The 17,936-nt window shown below is 47.7% G+C and overlaps 1 protein-coding gene across 1 annotated transcript; it reads right to left on the bottom strand.

The window, feature by feature from the left end:
• Positions 1–2,065: 2,065 nt before the first annotated feature.
• On the bottom strand, positions 2,066–15,217 carry LOC310710979 (trypsin-like). The gene is made up of 6 exons (XM_083512380.1): positions 15,178–15,217; positions 11,031–11,127; positions 8,575–8,728; positions 5,068–5,321; positions 3,423–3,559; positions 2,066–2,433 (listed from the first exon to the last, which is right to left on the bottom strand). Exons 2-6 carry the CDS (start codon positions 11,077–11,079, stop codon positions 2,281–2,283), a joined length of 747 nt encoding a protein of 248 aa, XP_083368506.1. The 5' UTR covers positions 11,080–11,127; positions 15,178–15,217; the 3' UTR covers positions 2,066–2,280.
• Positions 15,218–17,936: the final 2,719 nt, after the last annotated feature.

The raw sequence follows: 17,936 nt of genomic DNA, 5'->3' as shown, positions 1-17,936 counted from the left end.
CCCATCGCGGGGATTAGAACTGCCGACCTGATCGGCAAGCCCTAGGCTCTGTGGTTTAGACCACAGCTCCACCCGCATAAGTCTTGGAACCCAGCAAATGGAGTAGCACACTGGGAGGAATTCTGAGGTTGAACAAGCTTCTTTCTGCACCACAATCTGCCTACTACTGGTGACAATTGATAGAACGCCAAGGAAAAAACGACCTCTTGGGAGTTAGAATTAAATAATGGTTGCTTTTTCTTCCTAGTGGCAGCCACCCAAGGCAACCACACGATATTTCTGGTATGAGATATTTCTGGGAGACAACTGTCTAAAAGAGGAGTTGTCTAATATTCCAAAATATTCTGAAATGTGTTCTATGCCAGGGTCGTCAATGGTGCCCTTGAGGTCTTCTGGCACCTCTGTGAAGCCTCTTGAGTTACCACCTCTCACTGCCTCCTTGTCCATGAGATGGTGCCGACCTTTTCCTCCCTTGAAAAGTACATAGAGCTGAAAGCAGGAAGTTGGAAGAGTGGCACTCTTTCTCATTTCCTCTTCCAGCTCTGTCTGCTTTTCGTGGCTCAGATTAATTACAGCTTTTACCCATGAAGTTGGTGCACCTTTTTTTTGGGTCCCTGTTGGGAAGGTGGTACCCACAACATTTGCACAAAAATACAAATATGCCCACAGGCCTAAAAAACAAAACAAAAATTAAAATCTTGGTGAACCTAAGCCCTAGTGTAGGAAGGGCTATTAATTGAGATTTTTAAAAGAAATGAACTGCTGGTATTGTATGAAGTGAGGGTTTAAACACAAAAGTGTGTTTAGGCAAATATACAGGACCAACATGTCTACGTCAGCCTCATAAGCTGAGGGATGAATGATTCCTCCTTGTCCTGGAAATGCAGGTGGACTTACGACTTGTCCTATATCTGTGGATTTATAAAAGAAAATTCCAGGGAAATCCTTTTTTAAAAATTCATACGTCTAAACAGTCATAAACACACACATGCAAATAAGGAGTATTAAGAAAGTGAACCAAGGCAACTGTTCTAACGAGGGCAGCCATTTTGTTGTATGTACAATAGACCTTTGTGTATAGAATTACACAGGAAGTGCAGTTTCTTCCCACAGCATCTTAAAAAGTATTTTTACCCTGCACTGCAGAGGTACCGCACTTTGAAGCTGCTCCAAGCAGCTTTGCACTGTTTAAAACACCGGGGGGTGGGGTGGGGGGGGGACAATTAACCTTGTTAAGTTCAATGGACTAGATGGCAGATTTTTGGTTCATTCTGAGGACGGCAGTTGGGAGTGGCATTGTTTTGTTTTTGTTCTTATATATTTTGTGCTTTTGTTTGTATTTTTATGCTGTGAACCACCCAGAGCTGTTTGGATGAATCACGGAATACAAATTTAATATTTTTTTAATATATGAATGGTGAGTTGGGGGAGTCACAGCAAATCTAGCCTGGGTCAAAATCCTCTGACACCCGTACGTAAGAGTCACCTTTTCTCTGTTGGTCCCTTAACCCACTGGTTCAGCTGATGGGTGGGCGCCACTTGTGCAGAGCTTTCCAAACTTTGTGTTGTGACACAATAGTGTGTCGGCTGCAGTGTGTAGATGTGTCGTGCAAACGCTCCCTGCGCTCCTCCCGTGGTTTGGAAAAAAAGTTAAGTTTAACCTTCGGTTTGCTAGTGAATTACTGGGTCGTGGAATGATTCCTGTCTAAAAAGGTGCATCACCAACATGCAAAGTTTGGAAAGCTCTGCACTTGTGGGTCACAGCCTGATACGAGGTGGGTCCCCACAGGAGCCCTACCACCATGCAAATGTATCGGAAAAGGTTGGGAAATGGGTTCCCTAATGCATCCTTGGACTAAAAGTGGGTCCTGGATTTGGAAACGTTGGAGACACTTGCCTTAACCAGTATGTTCTTCGCAGCACAGTAAAATGATACCTCCCACTGGTGATAGCTTCTGAAAGAACACCCTACATTCTCATGCACTTGTAACACACTTCCAACCAGCCATGGAGGTCTGTTGAGTATTCTGCAATTAGTTCCAGAAGTTGCTGATGGGGGGCATTGCACTGGAGAGGAGAGAAGCAAGCAGAGCCAATATATACATTTATTTCAAAGAGGGGAAGCTATCCTGTTCTACCCACCACTGGCTGTAATACTTGCAGAATATATATATTTGCAGAATTCACGGAAAAAGAGACTTTAAACCCCCGCACCAAAAAAGGTAATTGTTTATTATTGCCGGAACACCAATGTGGATAAGACGAGCTCTTTCCTCGGGATCAGTTGTTCCACATGATTTGTTGGATCCAGTTGACGTACTTGCATACTCTGCTGTAAACCCCTGGCCGGTTGGGCTGGGCACATTTCTCCAAGCCCCAGGAGACGATCCCCTCCAACTGCTGATTGCAGACGAGAGGCCCTCCAGAGTCGCCCTGTGAAAGGCAGCACAGTTCCTGACATTGCATTGCAGCCATCTGGCCTACAGGGGGCAGCATTGCAGCAGAGCAGGGCACTTGGTTACAACAGTGGTATTACTATGGCAGGCTGGCAAATGAAGCATCGCCCACCAACACCAGGGTACCCTCAGCTGGTCCCCATCTGCCTGCCATCTTACTTTGCAGCCAGTTGGGGTATGTGTGTGTGGTGGTCTTGCCAGTTATTGACTCTGGCTCCACCTACTGCTGGTCCGCCCCACAAGTCCCACTGGGCGCCAGCAAACTACTGGTACTAAATATAAGCATAGTCTATGAGTGGCCAGCATGCTGCCCTTCAGATGTGAGCCCAGGTGTCTGCCCCAAAGTCCTGCCCTGGTTGGCATCATTGACAAGACATGAAAGCATGCACAGCGAATAAAATGCAGGGGAAAGCAAGCCGGATAGATAATTGCACAACAATGGATGGGGGAGAGAGAGAAAAAGGATGGCATCAGCAGGAGGGCCAGGGTGGGGGGACAATGTAAAAAGGTAAAAGGTAAAGGACCCCTGGATGGTTAAGTCCAGTCATAGGCGATTATAGGGTTGCGGCGCTCATCTTGCGTTCAGACCGAGGGAGCCAGTGTTCGTCCACAGACAGCTTTCTGGGTCATGTGGCCAGCATGACTAAACCACTTCTGGTGCAACGGAACATCATGACGGAAACCAGAGTGCACGGAAATGCCGTTTACCTTCCCGCCGGAGCGGTACCTATTTATCAACTTGCACTGGCGTGCTTTCGAACTGCTAGGTTGGCAGGAGCTGGGACAGAGCAACGGGAGCTCACCCTGTCGTGGGGATTCGAACTGCCAACCTTCCGATCAGCAAGCCCAATCGGCAAGGCATGACACAGAAGAATGGGCACTGAGGATAAGAACATGCAAGAATGGAAGGTGGGAGAAAATTCTCTTTAGACGATCTTTGGTAGCAATGCCATGTCTCCATCCTACCTGACAGGAGTCCACTCCACCTTCTGGTACACCAGCACAAACCATCCCATTCGTGATGCTGTTAGGATAAGAAGCTGAACATCTCTCTGAGCTGATAATCCTGACGTTTCCACATTGCAGGATGTTTGGGAAAGTGGCTGTAGAAAAGACAACACCACCCGCTCCCCATTTAATAGCTGCTCAATTTCCAAATTATCTGCAACGCTTAATGACGGAGTGATTTTCTGATTGTGCACCAAGGGTGCCTGTGGACCATCACTATTTTGCAGTACTAGTTCAAGCGCATGCCCAAAATTTAGGTCTGCGCGGTGAAAGTGGATCAAAGCTTTCTGTCGCTTTAGCACACACAAATCCGCTTATCTTTAAAAAGCCATGCTTTTCGCATTTAGGAAAGTGACAGGCAATGTACTGAAAAGCGCGGGGTGGACAAATGGTTAATGGGAAGATGTGTAAACACCTGGCCAGCAAATTGAGGTGAATGCTTGTTGACGCATAACCCACCCTGTAAACAAACCAGAATGAATTCTCAAGAATGAGGAGATCTTACCAATCGGGAAACACTATGCAAGAAAATTGGGATGTATAAGCAGATGGTCTGGAGGAGCTCTAAGGGGTCTCCAACCTTTACAGGGCCATGGAAACTTTTGCAAATGGGAGAAACCGCCGTGGGGCACCCCATATACTACACACATGCACATCACACCCCTTCTCTTCTTCCTGCCAATAATTAGGCTGGAGAAAAGTGTGTGTGGTTTTTTGTGGTTTTGTGTGGTTAATGAAGGGCCATCTTCCTGCAAAATGAATCTTCTCTCCCCAGCTGCATTTCCCAGGACCTCCAACACAGAGACACAACAATTAGGCTTGGGGCCTCTTTCAAAATTAATTTCAGCAGGAAGTCGGGACCCTGGGCAAGATTCAGCTAATGAGTCCCACCAGTCGAAGCCCCCACAAGGAAGACCACTTGCTCAATGTGCCCCTGGAAATTGGCTCTAGGTTTTTTGGGGGGTGGGGGAGAACCCACAGAACGGGATGTAGAGGGAGGGGAGATTGTTCCATGAGATGCTTGCAATGATTGAATGATCAGCATAGTGCAACATTTAATCCCCCCACCCCACTTTGTGCACCAGGGAAGGCCTCTGCAGTTGCATATGGGCCTGTGAGCAGCGCATTGACAACCTGCGCATTAAGGCAGGGCTGAGGAACCTTTGTCCCTCCAGATGTTGCTGGATCCCATTCCCACTAGGGTTGCCATATTCTGAAGAGCAACAAAGAGGATGACTATGACGACTCTCATTTTAAATACCCCTACTATATGTAGGCTATAGAAGCTGTGATATGTTGCCGAGGGGAGCAGGAGAAGAGAAGAGGAAAGCACCAGCTATGTGTCTTATGTGTCATCCAGAAAGTATAGCCAGACGTGTTTTGGAAAATTTAAAAAATCCACCTGGACTGAAATTTTACACCTGAAAAAGAGGACGTGTCCGAGAAAAAGAGGACAAATGGCAAACTTACATTAGCCCAGAATAGCCAATGGTTAGGGATGACGGGGAGCTGTAGTCCAGCTACATCTGGTGGCCCAGAGGTTCCCCAGCTGTGCAATAAAGGTGAGCAAAAAGAGTTGGTTCTTTTGTGCCTGTGCGTGTACCTTGTGGCGTAGTGAGGGTGCCCCAGCCAGAAACAAGGCACTCCGTCCCAGGGGCAGAGCAGCCTCTCGGTAACTCCAGAGGATGTAGATTCTGCGTGAAGGGGACTGGCCTCTCCAGCTTCAGCATCATGACGTCATTGTTGAGGGTACGGGGGTCAAAACGTGGGTGGCGGAAGTACCTGACCACCCTCCGGGTCTGCTCCCCTTCTTCCCGGATCGCCAGGTTGTGTTTCCCCAGCCGCACGATTATATTGCTAGGCAACAAGGAGAGAAGAGAAGCTGGTTTGTACAGAGAGCACCACTGCACATGTTGTCCCTGGCTCATAACCAGAGTATGCCATCAGTAAATCATTCAACGTATTGCTCTCTCTGCTTTTCTGCTCGCAGCATAAAGCTCCCAGAGTAGCTTCACAATATGATCAATATGTTTTAAAGTGCATTGTGTGTGGGGGGGGAATGGGACAGGGTGTAGTCCGCACATTGTCTGAGGCATCCCTTAAAGGTAAAGAGACCCCTGACCCTTAGGTCCAGTCATGACCGACTCTGGGGTTGCGGCGCTCATCTCGCTTTATTGGCCAAGGGGGCCGGCGTACAGCTTCCGGCTCATGTGGCCAGCATGACTAAGCCGCTTCTGGCGAACCAGAGCAGCGCACGGAAACAGCGTTTACCTTCCCGCCGGAGCGGTACCTATTTATCTACTTGCACTTTGACGTGCTTTTGAACTGCTAGGTTGGCAGGAGCTGGGACCGAGCAACGGGAGCTCACCCCGTCGCGGGGATTCGAACTGCCGACCTTCTGATTGGCAAGACCTAGGCTCTGTGGTTTAACCCACAGCGCCACCTGCATCTCTTGTTAAAGCACATTAATTCCCCCCAAAGAATTCTGGGAACTGTAGTTTACCCCTTGCAGAGCTACAACTGCCAACACCCTGCAGTTCCCAGGATTTGGGGGAAGGGGGAGTTCTTTAAATGTGCTTTAAATATATGGCATGTGTGCCTTGATGACTGTAGCAGAGTGGCCTGCTGAGAAGATGGATGGGCTCTTCTGGAAGGAGAAAGCCATTTCTGGATATGGATTTTGTTTCCACATATGGTCACCAAGGTGTGTGGATGTGAAGCAGCAATAACCTGGCAGTCCTGTCCTGGAACTGGGCTAGAAGGAGACTAAGAAGCCAGATTTGCTTTCTGCGAGAACCCAGTGCTCTCCCCCAATACCTAAAATAGGAGCAGGATCTGACGGGGTGCTAATGCTGGGAACCTTCCATCTTGCACCCATCCTTCATATGTGTGTAAATAACCCTTATTAATGCCACCCACCTCCAGTGACCTTCCTTCCAAGGAAACCAAACCCAGAGATTTATTACTGTTCAGAGACGGAGGTTGCATGTAACAATTAAAAATAAAATAAAATTGCAAAGATTAAATGAAAAGCAGAAGTCTGAAACACTGCAAGCCAGATTGCACTACAATTGAGCATGAAAAGCCTGTTGGTAAGAAGATTTTAAATGATGGCAAGAATTCTGTTGGCAGGTTATTCCAGAATTATGGTGCCAGCACTGAAGAGGCCCCGTGTTTCATGCTCACTCTCCAGGTGGCTCAGGATGATGGCAGGGCCCAAGACTCTTTGCTGCCTGACACAAAGGACAAAGGGGCACCCACACACTCCAGTCCACCTACAGAAGTGGAAGGACTGCCATTCAAATCTAGTGCCAGGACAGTGTCTTCCATTGCACCTAAGACGGGGAGCTGCCACTGCATAATGGTGCAACTGAGTGCACCTGAGGGCAGCATGCTTGCTTAGGAAATGCAGCCTTTCCCACATCTCACAACTGCTCAGTGCTCCAAGCATCTGCTGCCTAAGGCAGCCGTCTCACTCTGCCTAACAGTAGGGCTGGTCCTAACCGCTGAGGCTGTTCATAAAGCCAAGGCAGACTGATACAGCTTCACCCACAAAAATTAGATCTGTGCCTGCAAAGCAACTGGGGCTTTATTTCAAGTTCAAAACCGGCTTTGAGAGACTTCTTTTCCACCATCAACTGCTTCCTGTCCCAGTGAAAATTGCAGAAAGGGGGAAGGAAAAGTCACCACCCTAAATCCTGAAGCCAAATCATAAAATAAAGGAACTTTTAAAAATTGCTGCTTTTGAACATCTCTGTGGGAAAATGGTTTCTTTCTGAAAATCACTCAAATACGTAGCAAATTGCAGTACACAATGTTTCTATGAAATATTCCAAACCCAGCGGATTGCAAGCCTTTTGATAATAATGTAACGATTTGCGATGTAAAAATCACTCCACCAGATGGCATTGCTCATCTGTGTATAATACAACCCTTTGCCTGACCTATTTGCAAAAGCTTTGCATTTGCTCTCAGCAATGTCTTTTTCATCACATGGTTGATTCAGCAGGATTTGAATGGCAAGAAGCCTTGCGGCAGGGATGGGGAACCTGTGGCCTTCCAGATGTTGCTGGACTACAACTCCCATCATCCCTGACCACTGACCAGGGCAGCAGCATTATTTCCTTCCTTCCTTCCTTCCTTCCTTCCTTCCTTCCTTCCTTCCTTCCTTCCTTCCTTCCTTCCTTCCTTCTGCAAATTGCTGCATCAAGGTGGGGGACTGAATTTAAGATGGGGGTGGGGGGTGGGGAGAGAAACAGAAAGAACCGAAACGGACAGAGCCACCCATCCCTATCTGACAGCCCTTCAAATTGAGGGCTGTCCTCTTATCAAGCTGGGCACATGGCTGCCCTTTCCTCTTCTCACTTTGATTGGGATTAAAGCTTGGTGACAGAGCACACGCTACTTGTCATACAGGAGATCTAGGTTCAATCCCCCAGCATCTTCCATTAAAGAAATTTCAGGGTTGTGGCAAGGCAGGGTAAGACATCTGCCCTGAGTACCTGGAGATCTGCACCCAGTGGCGTCACAACACGGGGGCATGCAGTGCGCCCCAGGTGCCATGTATGGGAGGGTGACAAGAAGGCACCCAGCGTGGGCTCACGGCGGTGCAAGCAGCCATCGCACCGCCACAGCTGCATGTGGTGGATCCTCCGTTCGCAGCTGCAACCGCAAGCAGAGGATCCCGGTGCCAGCAGCAAACCGCTATGTACAGCGTATGTGCGGTGTCACACGTATGTGCTGTACGTAACAATGGCTCACATGCGCTGTACATAGCGGTTTGCTGCTGGCGCCGCTCAAGCGGCGTACAGATGGTGGTGGGATCCCTCTGTTTGTGGCTGTAGTGGCAATGGAGGGATCCCAGCACTGCCCGTATGGCGCTGGAGCACCGCTGCTGGCAAACTGCTATGTACAGCGCATGTGTGGCGTCGCTACGTACAGTGCATGCGTCGTACGTAGCGACACCGCACATGCGCCCTATGTAGTGATGCCCTGCCCCGGGTGTCACAATGCCTTCATTCGCCCCTGTCTGCACCCAGTCATCTGGGCAGGTCTAGATGGGCCAATCGGACTCAGCAGAAGACTATTTCCGGTGCATGGTCAGACTCACCCACCATAGCAGTGCGCAGCAGTGACTACCCAGGAGTCAGCGATCAAAGTCCCCCCGCAAGTGTATGTGCCAGTCAGGTATGCTTGCCAGGGCTGAGAATGGGGGAGGCAGGGATAGCCTCCAATGATCCTTCCCTCGTCATCTTGGGTGCACACTGCAAAAACACATCAACATTATTATTGCATTATGTCAGGGGCTGCCTCAGGTCTCAGCTCACAAAAGACCAACGCCAAGCTCTTCTTATATACAAGGATGTTTATTGCAGTTCATTATTGGTTCCACAACCGAGGCGCGCAGCCCCGCGTCTCTTAGCCTAGACGTTTGAAGTCCCCTCTGAATTGGTCCCGCCTCTACACCAGTTTAAGAGGCTTGTGCTAGACCACCTCTTCCTGTCCTTTCTTTTCCGCAGGGTCTTCCTGCCCCCCTGGGTTCCTTCCCTCCTGCTTTCCCCTGACGCGGATCCCTCAGATGCCTGCTCCCCCCTCCTTCGTGCTTTGGGGCCAGGCTCCTCCTCCGGGCTCTCTGCATTTCCGCGCGCCTCCACATTTGAACTTGGCGCGCGTTCGCTACCCCTGACCTTCCTTTTGACAGTTACACTACTCCCTGTACTACTCTCCGCCCCTTCCGGCCGGACGTCCTGCCCCGATCTCCTTCCCCTGTCTCCTTCCTGCTCTGCTCCGTGTGTCACACTGGGAACTCCACCCTTCTCATTCTGTGCCTCCCGGGAAGCCGACCCCGATCTCCCACTCCCACTCGGGGTTTCCCTGCTGCTTCCCTGCTCCTGGCAAGTCCCCCCTGTGCCCCCCCTTCGCTTGACCAGGGGCGCCCCCTTCTGGGAATCCTCCGATTCACTTGAGAGACTCATGGAAGACCTCAAGTCATTGTCATCCTCTTCCTCACTGTCCTGGGTTTCTTCCCCATCGCTCTCCGTCTCCCCCCTCACCTGTGCCTCTGTCCCCGAACCCCTGACACATTATATCCTACTTTTCCTCCAAGCAGCTCCAAGGGGCATACATGGTTCTCTGCATCTCTGTATTCTCTGCACGACAACAACAACAACCCTGCGAGGTAGGTTAGGTTAAGAGTTGTCTTGCCCAAGCTCACCTAGTGAGCTTCTGGGCTGAGTGGGGATTTGAAGCCTGATCTCCCATGTCCTAGGCCCAACGCCCTAACCACTATGTGACACTGTCCCTCTATTCCAATCAGTAAATTATTTAAAGTAGGGTTGGAGACTCTGAGGAACAGGGAGGGAACAATCAGGCTTCAGGCCCTACCTTCTTTTTAGCCATTTTTATGGAATCTTTACTGGATCAGCACCCTACAGGATGCTTTTTGCTGTAGGGCAGGCATGTCCAACAGGTAGATTGTGATCTACCAGTAGATCAGTGGACATTTGTGGTAGATCACTGGCAGATCAGTGGCTCTCCCCAAAGAACCTCAACAACTTTGGCTTCCCTAAAAAAAGCTCAAGATCTTTGACCTGAACCCCACAAAATGGGGTCGATCACTGCCAGTTTTTAACTCTGTGAGTAGATTGCAGTCTCTTGGGAGTTGGTTACCCCTGCTGTAGGGGATCGAGAGAGAAAGAGCTGGAGAAAAGAGGGGACTCAGATGTACGTTAGTCAAAATGTGTTATAACACTTTGACACCAGATGGCGCTGCAGAGCTGAAATCGCAACTCAATGATATTTTTCCATTGTGAGCTTTACAATTGCTTTTTGCAGAGCATTTCCAGAACTTATATAGATATATATCTAGCCAGGGTTTTGCTCCTCAGTCCTTACACTTCGTGGAGTGGGGGGGGGGGACTCCTTATCTGCTCCAATCCATCACTTCCTGCTGGAATTTCTTGTCTGGGTATTTTAAAAAGCCAGAAAAGTGAGCATGGTGCTCCTTTTAAACTGTCAAGAGAAATATTGGGCCCACTTGCACTACACATTTAAAATAATAATCCTGGGAACTGTAGCTTGTTAATGGTGCTGAGAGTTGCTAGTTGGCCCCTACCTCCCTCACAGAGCTATAGTTCTCAGAGTCCCCTGGTAAGAGGGATTGAATGTTAAACCCAGCCAGATGGGTGAGGTACAAATAATAAAATTATTATTATTATTATTATTATTATTATTATTATTATTATTATTAACCACTCTGGAAATTGTAGCTTCGGGCAGAGAACAGGGTGAGGAACCTGTAACCCTCCAGATGTTGCTGGGCCACAACCCCATCACAGAATCGTAGAGTTGGAAGGGACCCCAAGGGTCATCTAGTCCAACCCCCTGAAATGCAGGAATCTCAGCTAAAGCATCCATGGCAGATGGCCATCCAACCTCTGATTAGAAACTTCCATCATTCCTGATCACTGGCCAGGCTGCCTGGGGCTGATGGGAGCTGTGGTGCAGCACCACCCCAAGGCCACTGGTTCCACCCCACCCCTCGCTGTGCCTGCACTTTGCACTTACCAGCAGAGACAAGGAGCAATGCAACAGCCAGCTGCCTCACGCCTGCCATTGTCACAAGCAGAGTGGAGTGTGGCTGGAGACCTCTCGAGGATCCGTCCTGCGGAGGGCGGAGAACCAAACATTTGTTATCCAGAATCATCAGGAGGACTCACTTGACTTGCATTGGACTGGATAGCTCAGGAGGCTCCAGACATTTTGCCTTCTTGAGCCACAGCTGCATCCTTTGCATGGTCTAAGGCAGCGGTTCTCAAAGGGCGTGGCAGGGGAGGACGGCAAGTGTGGCAGGAAGATTCAAGGACAATCAAATAAACATTTGAACATTTCAGTGTGGCAGTTTCATATCAGAATAATTGTTTCTGGATGTCCTGTGATCATGTTATAAAGTAGTTGTGCTCTGTGTTGTGCCTGATCCTCTCCTTTGGTAATTCTTCACAGAACTCTAGCCCAATAGTTGCCATCAAGTTGAGCTGAACTGATTTTATAATGAATTGATTTTAGAATGCTGTATTATTTTACTGTTGTTAGCCGCTCTGAGCCCAGCTTCGGCTGGGGAGGGTGGGCTATAAATAAATTATTATTATTATTATTATTATTATTATTATTATTATTATTATTATTACAAATCAAACACTCCTAGGAGTCTTTCCCCCCCAAAACACTCCTAGGAGTCCCCCCCCCCAAAAACCAATAAAAACTTTGGCATAGCTTGGGCACCAAGTCAAGGGAGGGCTTTGAAAACTGGCTGTAAAGAGCGCCGCTTGTGGCAGCTTTGTGGGAGTTTGTAAGGCGGCAGTTCCTAAGATCAGGAGGTGCCGTGACTCAGTGGAAAAGCATGCGGGAAGGGCTGAAGCTCAGAGGCAGAGCGGATGTGTTGCCAAATTTGCTCTCCATCTTGCTCCTGCACACCTTGAAACAGCATCCTGATGTGCAGAAGCTGAGCAAGAGAAAAAAAAATCCCTGGCACAATGATATGCAGGGGGGGGGGGATCTGTAGCTCAGTGCTAGAGAACCAACTTTGCGTTCAGAAAGTCCCAGGTTCAGTTCCCAGCATCTCCAGTTAGGGCCAAGAGAGATTCCTTGCCTGAATCCCTGGAGAAACACTGCCAATCCATGTCATATCTCTCTCTCCCCACCCCTCATATGTTTTTAATGAAAGGTTTTCCATAAGTAACAAAGGTACATTCAGTGTCTCTATTTCAAATTGTAGAGTCCTTCATAGAAGCCAACTGCAGTCAGTTTGAAACATTTTTGTTGTTGTAGGTAATATGGGGTTGAGGGGGAAAGAGAGGTGGGGAGAAAGGGAGAGAGAGAGAGAGAAGAGAAAATGGAGAAATAGAAAAACAGGAACAGAAAAAGTGGGGTGAGGGAGACATTCAAGATTCATTCTTGACATAGTACATACAGTGGTAAAAAGGTAAAGGTAAAGGTACCCCTGCCCGTACTGGCCAGTCTTGACAGACTCTAGGGTTGTGCACTCATCTCACTCTATAGGCCGGGAGCCAGCGCTGTCCGCAGACACTTCCGGGTCACGTGGCCAGCGTGACAAGCTGCATCTGGCGAGCCAGCGCAGCACACGGAACGCCGTTTACCTTCCCGCTGGTAAGCGGTCCCTATTTATCTACTTGCACCCGGAGGTGCTTTCGAAGTGCTAGGTGGGCAGGCGCTGGGACCGAACGACGGGAGCGCACCCCACCGTGGGGATTCGAACCGGCGACCATGCGATCGGCAAGTCCTAGGAGCTGAGGTTTTACCCACAGCGCCACCCGCGTCCCTCAATATACAGTGGTACCTCGGGTTAAATACTTCATTCGTTCCGGAGGTCCGTACTTAACCTGAAACTGTTCTTAACCTGAGGTACCACTTTAGCCGCACAGCTGTGCGATTTCTGTTCTCAACCTGAAGCAAAGTTCTTAACCCGAGGTACTATTTCTGGGTTAGCAGGGTCTGTAACTGAAGCATCTGTAACCTCAAGTGTCTGTAACCCGAGGTACCACTGGATTATTATCTGCCAGGAAAATTGTCAGCATTTTAGTGGGAATTACTCCATATAAAGTACATTTTTGCAAGCATCCCCCCCGCCCAATATAATGCATTTTGGGACTTCCGGGTTGACGCGATCTGGAAATGGCGGATTCCCTCCGAGCTCCGGAGGGAATCGGCTCCACTGAGGATGGGTCTTTGCCGCGCCGGCGACGCGGGGACCCTTAAAAACCGCAGGCGCGGAAGCCTGCGGACTGAAGACTCGGCGGGTGCCTTAAGCGCCCCCCCTGATTCGCAAAGAGCCTTTTTAAAGGCTGCGGAGGGGATACGGGGGTGGCGTGGCACTGAGAGTCGATCGCTACCTCGGTGGAGCGAAGCCGCGAGCCATGACCGGAGAGCGCTGACTTCCTTCCTTGAAAATTTGGACTGAAAGAATCACCCGTGAGTAAGACGGATTGGGACTTTATAAAAATTTTACCTTCAATTGGAGACGACCGGGGGGTGTGCTAAAAGGAAGTCCGCACCCCCCCCCCTTGCAGACCATCTAAGCAACGACACACAAGAGATAAGCTGGAGAGCCTACCCTTGGCGGGGTGAGTTAAAAAGGACACTAACTTTCAAGATTTTACTAAAGGAAATTTTGTGCAGGAGAGTGGAGTTTTGGAAACCTTCCTTTTGTTTTAAACAACCCCCCCTCCCGGGCTCGGGAACGTCCTGCCTCTGTGCCTGCGTTAGAGCTGCGGAGTTTGACAGCTGTCAAAGCTGCCAAACGGGCGGTTTAAAGTGAGAAATTGCCATTTAAGATTCCTATGGACTAAGACGAGTTATAATTGAGCTGAAACTGTTGGAAACAAAGTAATAATAATCAGTTAAAGGATTGTTGGTGAAAAGGCAAATAAGTAACAAGATTCCCCCTAGGGGGAACTCTGTGAAACTACAATGGATACAATGGCTGTGGAAGGAAAGTTACTAGTGGAAATCGAAAGGATGTTTCAATTGGTGGGAATCTTACAGGAGCAGAGCTTGGCCATGAACAAACAACTTGAGACTATGACCTTGGGAACAGGCAACTCTGCTCTTTGTATTGAGGACCTTAATGAGAAAGAATCCACAGCTGATTGGGAAACAATATCTACAGAGCTGGAAGAGACTAAACAACAAGAAAAAGAAGAAGTAATCCTGGGAAGCAACAACCAAAAGTTGACATCTGTGGAATACAAGCAAGGAGACGCTGGGAACATATACACCACAAGTCTGCGAGAGATACAGAAGAAGAAGGAGGAGGCCCCAAGACAAAATGGAGTACAGGAATTTAAAATAAAGAAATATGATTGGGGCCTCCGTTTGGACTTAGACTTGGAAGAGATAGACTTTGTGGAAATACTTCAGCAGCTACCTTTGAATCTTCTGGTCGGAAGAGGACATACTTTGATGGTGAAAGAACTTTTCCCAGATCTGACGACTGCTATAAAGGACTACCAACAGGACAGGCGGAGAGGAACGGAAATAGATTTGAAAGCCTCGGACGTGAGGAACCCAGGCTGAGAACTTCGAATTTGGATTTTTATTGGGAAGGGACAAAAACCGGGGATGGGAGGGAGGGAAGAAGAGACTCTTAAAAACTCTCAAGACTTTTAGGTTTGGTTAAGATGACTCTTAATTAAGATAAAATGAAAATCGATGGAAGAGAACTTAAGTCCAACTTATGAAAATTAATCTTTATTATAAAAAAGGAGATAAGATGAATAAGATTGTTAAGAGGAGAAATATCAACTTGCTGACATAATCTTGAAACTGGGATGCATGAGGGGGGATGGGGGGAAGTCAGGGAACAAGGTTATGAAATGGGGATTTGCTGATTTTATACATGTTTTTGTCTTTTGTTTTTTCTTTGTGTATGTTTTGTCTTTATAAAAGCAGAAAACCAAATAAAAATTTTATAAAAAAAAAAACAATATAATGCATTTTGGTAAGTTATTTTCATTAGCACGTGCAATTGTACACACGCTCTTTGGTTGCAGAGCCATGTCGCAGAATTTGGAGAAGTGCAAATTTCAAAGGTTTTGGTTTGCCTATTGCTTCTGGAAGTTCAAATTAGGTTCTCACCGAAATGCAAACAAAGCTGAATTTCTCCCCTATCGCTAGTAACACCTCCCCTTGCGCTTACCAGCTTAAAAGCAGAATCCCCGGGATGCAAACCTCTGTTGGCAGGACCTCCCAGCAGCTTGTCTCCTTGCCGATGGCCAGGCTCCTGTAGCCTCTGACTCACGACTGGCCTTTCCCTATGCCACATGCTTTTAACCCGCCCTGGGCCCCGCAGCAGGTGCCCTCAGGTGGCAGGTGGCATTTACTGGCTGGGGGGACGCCTCCTGATCTGTCATTATCATTTGTGCCATCTCTCAGGCTGGCACCTTCCCATCCCAGTTGGAAATGAAATAGCCTCATGGGCAGATGCACCCAATAGCAGAGGAATGGGCCGGTGTGCAGGATTCTTGGCACACCGCGGCCCTCTAGCATCACTAAGCACTCTACTGTATAATTGACACTTATTTTCCTGTGCATCATCGCTGTGCGGAATTCCCTTTGCGTGCTCTAATTTAGGATTGGAATGGTCCAGCCATTAAGCCTACAGGGAACCTATGGAACAGCTGCATTCTCGAGACATCAGTCGACTGATCATGACTCAGCAGACGCCACGTTAAACGTGCAGTTTGGCTCTTTAATAAGGATGCAAGCAATTGGAGCAGTCTATAAATAATTTTAAAGTCGTTAAATAATTTTAAAGTCAGCAGAAGCAATGGGTCAAAATCAGCGGTAATAAAGCTGCAATCTTGCACATTTGTTGTTGCGTTTAGTCGTTTAGTCGTGTCCGACTCTTCATGACCCCATGGACCAGAGCACGCCAGGCACTCCTGTCCTCCACTGCCTCCCACAGTTTGGTCAAACTCATGTTAGTAGCTTCAAGAACATTATCCAACCATCTCGTCCTCTGCCGTCCCCTTCTCCTTGTGCCCTCCATCTTTCCCAGCATCAGGGTCTTTTCCAGGGAGTCTTCTCTTCTCATGAGGTGGCCAAAGTATTGGAGCCTCAGCTTCATGATCTGTCCTTCCAGTGAGCACTCAGGGCTGATTTCCTTAAGAATGGATAGGTTTGATCGTCTTGCAAGAGTCTCCTCCAGCACCATAATTCAAAAGCATCAATTCTTCGGCGATCAGCCTTCTTTATGGTCCAGCTCTCGCTTCCATACATCACTACTGGGAAAACCATAGCTTTTACTATACGGACCTTTGTTGGCAAGGTGATGTCTCTGCTTTTTAAGATGTTGTCTAGGTTTGTTATCGCCTTTCTCCCAAGGAGCAGGCGTCTTTTAATTTCGTGACTGCTGTCACCATCTGCAGTGATCATGGAGCCCAAGAAAGTAAAATATCTCACTGCCTCCATTTCTTCCCCTTCTATTTGCCAGGACATTTGCCTGCACATTTACCTGGGACTAAATCCCACTGAACTCAGGAGGACTTACTTCTGAGCAGGAGAACATCCAAAATATAAGGGCATCCCATTTGCAGCGTTTGAGAGCTTTTAATTTAGGGGAGAGGTGTGTAAGTGGGGACACGATCGAATTTTATAAAATAGAGAAAGTAGATAGATGAAGCTTTTCTCCCTCTCTCATAACACTTAGAACTTCCTTAGACAGCCAAGGAGGCTGAATGTTGGAAGATTCAAGACAGAGGAAAGAAAGTACTTTGGCTAATTAAACAATCTGAGGGTATTGTTATTGTTTGTACTGTGTTATGTATTTTTGTGTTTTTCATTGTATGAATGAATGGATGAATTTTAATAATAATTTTAAAATTTTAATTTTAAATTAAATTAAATATTAAATTTTATTTTAATGATAATAATTCATGCAGCACAAACTTAAACTCTGGCATTTTCTCCCCCAGGGGCCAGTGAGGGTCACCAAACCAGGTGGCTTATAAGGTGATTGGACAAATTTATGGACAATAGAGCTATCTGTTGTTCATCTGAGCTTTGCTGGTACTGAAGGCAGATGAGCATCATGGTCACAAGTCCAGTACATTCAGGATTGGCGCAGTCCATCAAAAATCTAGAGCAGAGAGACAGAAAGAGAAAAGTGCATGAGACCCAGGCTCCTCCTGGTCTTACTATTATAGTCAGCACGCCCTTGACAGGAAGATAACAGAACCTGTTTAAACCAGCTGTACTTAGCTTCCCGGAAGAAATAACCCAAACAAGAACCTTCTGCCTGTTTCTTTCACATAGAAAGAAAACTTTCCAGAACCCTCTTTAACTAAGCAGAACAGGAAAGATCTCTACACATCAGATCAATACTTTCTGTACTAAGAAATGCAGACATAATGGCTGCTAGCCAAGATAACTATTTTTTTGCCTCCATGGTCAGTCAGAGGCACAAATGCTTCTGAATACCAGTTGTTGGAACCCACAGAACGGGAGCGTGTTCTTGTGCTCAGATCCTGCTTGGTGACTTTGCGGGGAGAAAAGGATGCCATGGGCCTGATACAACAGATCTGGACTAGAAAGAATGATTTCACTCTTGTGATTTCTCTCACTTTTTTTGCGCTGACACACAGGCCACGTTTTCTCTCATTTTGGGGACTTTGGGACTCCAAAAAAGAGAGAGCAAGAATATGATCCATGGATCAGGACCCCTCCCCCCTCATGAGCAAAACTGTGACACACAGATGAGGAGCAAAAACAAAGAGACTTTGATCAGGCTTTGGCTGGGCAGCTCTGCAAATAGGGGACTCATTCAAATGTAGAACCATCCTTTAACATATTAAGGGATACATGATGTGCCACAAGACACATGGAAGGATTGTATTCACATATAGGGGTCTCCATTTGAGGGGAAATCTGTCAAGGGAGAGCTTATGTGTGTGCTAC

The sequence above is a fragment of the Podarcis liolepis genome (genome assembly GCF_965112155.1).
Source record: "Podarcis liolepis genome assembly, chromosome: 7".
In the NCBI taxonomy this organism is placed as follows: Eukaryota; Metazoa; Chordata; class Lepidosauria; order Squamata; family Lacertidae; genus Podarcis; species Podarcis liolepis.
Note: the sequence above shows the minus strand (reverse complement) of the source record. Positions and strands in the feature narration are given on the sequence as shown.

What these genes read in the sequence shown, in the direction of transcription:
- LOC310710979 (XM_083512380.1), bottom strand. Translation starts at nt 11,079, where the DNA reads ATGGCAGGCGTGAGGCAGCTGGCTGTTGCATTGCTCCTTGTCTCTGCT. An exon ending in GCTGCGCACTGCTATGGTGG is followed by an intron (nt 5,322 to 8,574) that starts GTGAGTCTGACC and finishes CTTGTTGCCTAG; the next exon opens with CAATATAATCGTGCGGCTGG. An exon ending in CACCCTCACTACGCCACAAG is followed by an intron (nt 3,560 to 5,067) that starts GTACACGCACAG and finishes TCTTTTCTACAG; the next exon opens with CCACTTTCCCAAACATCCTG.